This window comes from Manacus candei, unplaced genomic scaffold (assembly GCF_025592945.1).
Source record: "Manacus candei isolate 608988 ecotype Guabito, Panama unplaced genomic scaffold, ASM2559294v1 h1tg000008l, whole genome shotgun sequence".
Classification (NCBI taxonomy): Eukaryota; Metazoa; Chordata; class Aves; order Passeriformes; family Pipridae; genus Manacus; species Manacus candei.
The window spans coordinates 24,009,736-24,015,735 of record NW_026138056.1 but is presented as its reverse complement, the minus strand read 5'-3'; the positions used below and the strand labels follow the sequence as shown (position 1 = coordinate 24,015,735).

At 43.8% G+C, this 6,000-nt stretch overlaps 1 protein-coding gene across 2 annotated transcripts in view; it reads left to right on the top strand.

The window, feature by feature from the left end:
* The first annotated feature begins 1,429 nt into the window (after positions 1-1,429).
* CPA6 (carboxypeptidase A6) overlaps positions 1,430-6,000 on the top strand; it is an 81,692-nt gene continuing 77,121 nt past the window's right edge. For both annotated transcript variants that reach the window (XM_051768942.1, XM_051768935.1), the window contains exon 1: positions 1,430-1,661. In XM_051768942.1, coding sequence (XP_051624902.1) covers positions 1,576-1,661 — 86 coding nt within the window. In that variant the 5' untranslated portion in view covers positions 1,430-1,575. The remainder of the gene's footprint in view (positions 1,662-6,000) is intronic.

Genomic DNA, 6,000 nt, shown 5'->3' with positions numbered 1-6,000 from the left:
AGTTACTTGACTTCCTGATAGCTAACTTTCCCTTTGAAGGGGCCTCTGAACATAGAGGAGAACTTCTATTAAATAGGTGTTTGTAAAGCTGAAGTTACATTTATTACAAGACTGAAGACTCATAGAAAAGGTTTTGGGGGTTGTCTGTAGTAAATGGAAAGTGTTTTCAACAAGAGATGTACAGTATATAAGCACACACAAATTCCCCTCTGCATATCCTCACCAGAAATTAACTTGAGATTTTAAGCAGGCTATGTTATGGGGGACAGGAAGCTCAAGGGAGAGAATACCAGTAACCAAACAGAAGGGAATAATCCTGCCCTGGACAAAGTCTTTTCCACCTCCAGACTCTATGACACAACTAGTGTCAGATTTGGTGCCAGTATGAAAAAGAGACAAAGGAAAATGCTTGTTTGCCTTTCAGCCAGAGAATATGAAGTGTGTGTGGTTTAATACAGTCCTCTTTCAAAAGGCTCCCTGTGTCTCTGAAACATTAACAGGGATTTACAGTAGTTCTCACACATGTTCAAATGTCAGCTAGTTTTATTTGTCTACAGCCCACTCATTCATTTTGCTTTCAGAGAGGCTGAGAATCAGTTAAGCTTGAAACACTTTTTCCTTCTTTTTAGTAAATTCAATATAAAAGTATCAAAGGGGCTATCAATTTATTCCATATTGGCATAATATTTTAACCTACATTTTCTTTAACAAGTCCTCCACATATTTTCTATAAACTACAATTATTTGCAGTAAAATTCTTCTCATTCTTCCTGTTATTCCCAGTGCTCCATTGACTTATCTTTATGTGGATCTTTGACCCTCACCAGTGTGGAAAAGAAACTGTAGACCCCCAGTTTTGAAAAGATGTTGTGGTTTTATTTTATCCTATTGTATCAGCCTCTCTTCCCTTCCCACTACTCATATCCAAGATTTTTGGCCACATTGGTAACATGAAATCCCACTTTCTCCTCGCTTCGTGACTGCTAATGGACTCTCCACCGCTTTTTGCTTTATGGAAGTGTATCTCTGCCTTCTCATCAGCCTCAGCTCTTTTGCCCAGCCAGGGAAATCTCGCCGATAATCCCTCGATGCCACTGACCGCGCGTTAAGCCACCCTTGGCCGGCTGCTTCGCCGCAGCACCTGCAGTCGAAGCCCTCCCCGCCGCGCCCCTCGTCCCTCCAGCCCCGAAGGAGCCGCCGTGCCCGCGGGGGGCTGCTCGCCGCCGCCCGGCCCCTACCAGCCCCCGGGCTCCCCGCGGGGCAGGGCGGCGGCGGGGCCGCGCACCCCCCGCACCCCCAGCCCTCCCAGCCGGGCGCCTCCCCGCCCAGTCCCGTCCCCGTCCCGTCCCCGTGCCCAGGCGCGGCGGGGCTGCAGGCGACGCCCGTCCTCCCACGACTTTCCCCCCTCGCCGCCGGCGACCAGCAACATCTCCGAGCGCTCCGCTCCTCCCGGCCCCCGCCCGGGCTTTGTGTGCGCGGCAGCAGTCGCCACCTGGGGCGGGCGCGGCGGCGGTGGCCGTGCCGGCGGTGGCTGTGCCTGTGCCCGCGGTGGCGGTGCCGGCGCGGCCCCGCACGATGCCGCTCCGCGGGCTCCTGCCCCTTTGTCTGCTCTGCCTCCAGGCTGCGCTGCCGCTCCGCGGCCACCGCGGCCGCTACGCCGGGTAAGTCCGCCCGCTGCCCGCTGCTCCCGCGGGGCATCACCGCGACCGCGCACCCTCCGCGCCGCCGGCGAGAAGGGGTCGGTGTGTCTGCGCGTTCGGGCGTCCCTTCCCGCTGCCGACCTGGTCGTGTGCTTTGTTGGCACTTGTAGCGTGTAGTTCTTGCTAGAGATCCTGAGAGTCTCTACTGGCAATACGAGGGATGCTACACTAGGGGGAAAAGAAAAAAGTTTTAGTGTCCTCGTGGAAAAAGAAATTGCGCTTATACGAGGGGAGGGGAAGTGGAAAAAGTTTTAGAGGCTTCACCGTACTCTGAAATGAATGAAGGTTTATATTTTCCTTTAGGGGACAATTTTACTGAAACTTAAAATTGTTTTTTAAAAAGTTGAACAATGTGCAGGCGTATTACTGAATGCATAAAAAGCTCAAGCAATAAGGGAACTCGATTAACTTTACTGTAAGCAAGTGAAGACTAAGACTTTAATTTAAACTAGACTTTTTCTTTTTTTTTGTTTTGATTTGAAGTTCAATTTTGTGTTAGAAAGAGAAAGTTTGAACTAAGTAGTAGTAAAAGGCGACTTGTGGTATCATTGGTAGGCTGCGCCTCCAAAATGTATGTTCTTTGCCCGGTTTCAAGACTCTGTTTTTAGAAAGTATTTAATGTAAAAAGTTTATGATGCAAATGAAAATGCAGTCAAATATAGGAGCATTAAAAGCCAGTGGCGTCTGTTCACATACAGCATAAAATTCTTTCCAACTGACCAGCCAATTCCTCAGAATAAGCATCTTTTTGGTAGTAGGATGATGTATTATTCTTCTTAATTTATTAAAGTAGCCAAGCCAGGCATAGAAATTCCCCTACTAAAATGAAGTTTAAAAAAAACCCACCATGCCCTAAGCTTCAAGGATTTGGTAATGTGATATGAAGCCATTCACCCCTGGGTCACTATTAGTGATAGAAAGTAGTTAAACAATTGACAGCTGTTTCGCCATCTCTGTTCAGTTCCTCAGGTTCTGGTATCTGCCTGCACTGCAAAATCTAACAGGCCACAGCAGTCAGGAGCCCTCTTGACAGTGTTGGAAAGGAGTAGGACAGAAAACTAAACTGTTCTTTAAAGTCAGGGTGCTGCCGTAAGTTTTTCTGTAGCAGCACTGCTCTGTCTGTGTGGAGCCCATAGCACTGGGCTGGTCTCGTACACATTTTTTTTAAATTCAAGGTTGCATTCAATTCATTTCCAGGTGGCATTGAGATCAATAACACATTCTCAGTGCTGGTACTTAACTTTTTCTGACTATTAATTACATGAGTTATCTACTAATTGATGTATGAGATGTCAAAATCCACATTTTAATATCTTTTAGGTTTAGGTGAGATGGCCAATGATAAGCAAGTTGGTTCAAATAGAAAAAGATGCATGAAGATTCAGATATTGTACCTGTGCTCGTCTATGTGACTCACTAATTTTGTTTAAAGTTTTAAAAATTATTTTCTTGTTTAAACATTTCATGTTCCTGAGGTGACATGTGAAAGACCCACCCAAACTCTCCCTTGTTGATTCCTGTTTTAAAACTTCTACATAGACACTAGTTTAAAAAAAATGAGGTTTCTCATCAGCTTCCAGAATTTGGGCAAGCACGACAAAAATCACCACTCAAAAAAAAGGGCTAGAGTTTATTATAAAATCTCTTGGTCAATAGGCAATTGTAGTAGGGGGCCAAAATACATTTACAAGCCTTGCTGAAAACGTGGGCAATATTTGAAACAGAAACCAGAATGTGTACTACATGTGTAACACAAACTGGAAAAACAGCCTAATATTTTTCCCACTCTACTAATATTTTCCATTTCAACTATCCTGGCATTATTCATGTCAATAAAAGATGATGGAAAACTAGTTTGAAATGGGATGAAGGTTTCTTCAGAATTATGAATGTATCTTGTCCATCTGTCATCAGTCCAGCATCCTGAGCAGGGTCTTTTAATTTCTTCTGTGTGTGCCATTGATTAGAAACAGTATTGCTGTTACCACTGAACCTGGCCGTCACTTAAAGGAAAAAAATGTCAGTAGGGGTTTTTTTTGAGAAAGCCAGTTGGGAGGTGAATAGTTTTGTAATGTTCACCATTAAAAAGGGTGTCCCAACAAACTGACTTCATTGTGTGCTAAGAAATAGCTGTGAATTCTAGTCATTTCTATCATGTCAGAAGCTGCACCATATAGGGGAAAGGCATAAACATAATTAAGGCAAAAGGATGAGAGAAGAAAAAAGAACAAAAAAAAAAGGCAATGGGAAACTTTTCTCATAAACTCAGGCCATCACTATGAGGCACAGTGCAATTGTAGCTCTTTAACTGAGTATTCAGACCTTAATTAATTGATATTGCACATGTGTCTCCAGACAGTGTTCAGAGCAGGCCAGGTATGCCATATGGACATATCTTTAAGGAAATGTGTTTCAGATACCTTTGGGAAGTCAGCAAATAGTTGGGAAGCCTCAGCAAAGACGAAGCAGCTCTCATGCCCACCGAGGTCTTGCAAAGACTGGGGGCAGTTGTATTTGCCTTCTTCTGCCTCACACAGCATGCAGTTCAACCTACTTCTGTGCTCTTGTGCCTGAAGGAACTCAAGAGGAGCTGTCTAAAAGACACTACTAATCAGCTACCCAACAGCAAACTGAAAACTATACTCATACAAACATTTTTCCTTCTCGCATTTGCATGCTCTGTCCAAAGGTTCCAAGGGAGATAGGCAAGAGGGAGACACACACACATCAAGGTTTGGACAGAGTATATGTGGTATATTCAAGAGGATTTTTCAGGAGGCCGTTACCAGAAGTTCAAGTAGAGGAAACAAGGATAACCAAATATATGGGAGCAGTTTAAGTGCCTGAAATAACCAAGTAAACTAGGACTCTCTGGTCCCGAATAGAAACAATTCAGGGCCTAACAGATGCCTACACACTTTGAGTAACATGGACCTATTGGATAGACATCAGTTCTTCACTGTTTCTTCAAGTTACAAGAAGCAGGATACATAAAAGGAATCTAATAGGAACCAGACTGAGACCTGTGGAAATCCTTGCTGAAGGATGTGAAATGTTTACAAGGATTCAGTGGGGCTTGACAGATCCATGGAAGGACAAGTTGCTAGATAACCTACTGAAATAACATTTATCCCAGATCACTGCATTGAAAGTAAATGTATGTTGGGAGGGTACTTTTTCCTCACCCTTTTGCCTTATTTTTACTCTTCCTTGGGTAGTTGACTATTGACAATTTGTTTACAGAGTAGGGTGCTGCTGGAGCAGATGGAGTTTGAGGATTTTTTTTACTAAATGCAGCAATCTTCCTACTCTTAGGAGTCCTATGAAGAAGGAGATGGCATCCCATTAGCAGGTCAAGATTCTTTGAACGTCACTACTGTGATGTTTTTACTTCAACCCATCTACCTCTGCCAGTAGATGGTGGCTTGGCATGTTCCTTCCAATTTCTCCCCCACTTTTTGTCCTTCCAAAACCTTTTCATCTCACCTTTTCTCTCACCTGTAAATAACCAAGAGGAGGCAAAGGTTGAAAAAATGAGTCCAGTCCTTCTCTAAGGGTTTTGATCCAGGATTTGGAGTCTTTTTAAATATTGGATCGCAGTGATAACTCCCACTAAATGTTATTCTCTTGTGGGTTGCAGTACTGCAGATAAGTATCATTTCTCTTGGTCAGATGAAGGCTATAGTAAATGCTTACATTATTGGGTAACAACTACATAAAATAGTCTGTGAGTGATGTGGAGGTGGATAGCAAGGAAACAGTAAAGAAATGTTTTGTAATCCAAGATATAATGTGCTGTAGCTACTGGGGCATTACATCCTGAAAATTGCATAAACCAACTGTTCATGTAGATAAGGACAGACATCAAATATGACAGCATTCAGCAAATTTCAGGTATTTTAATGCCCATTAATACCCCTACATGCCATAACTGATCCCACAGTACCTTACACACAATGGCTGGCAATTGTTCTGTCTCATGGAAAAAACACATGGGAGTGTGACGAAAATGAGTTGTTGAGGGAACTGAGAAGTGGAAAGGAACTCCTTCTGTGCTATTCCCTCTGCAGATTTTTTCCAAATGTTTCAATCGGGGACTGAAAGCTCTGCTGTGCAAAAAACATTCTTTCTCCCTGCTGCTCAGCTCTCCTTCCCCACCCCCAAGTCAAAGTAAGATGTCATGCACAAACTAGCAAAAAATCATTTGGAGAGCACACTACCATAATGAGATGGAAGGTAATCATATTCATTCAGATGAAAACCACCCTTAGTGCTTCCCTGAATGGTGTCAAGGAGCTTC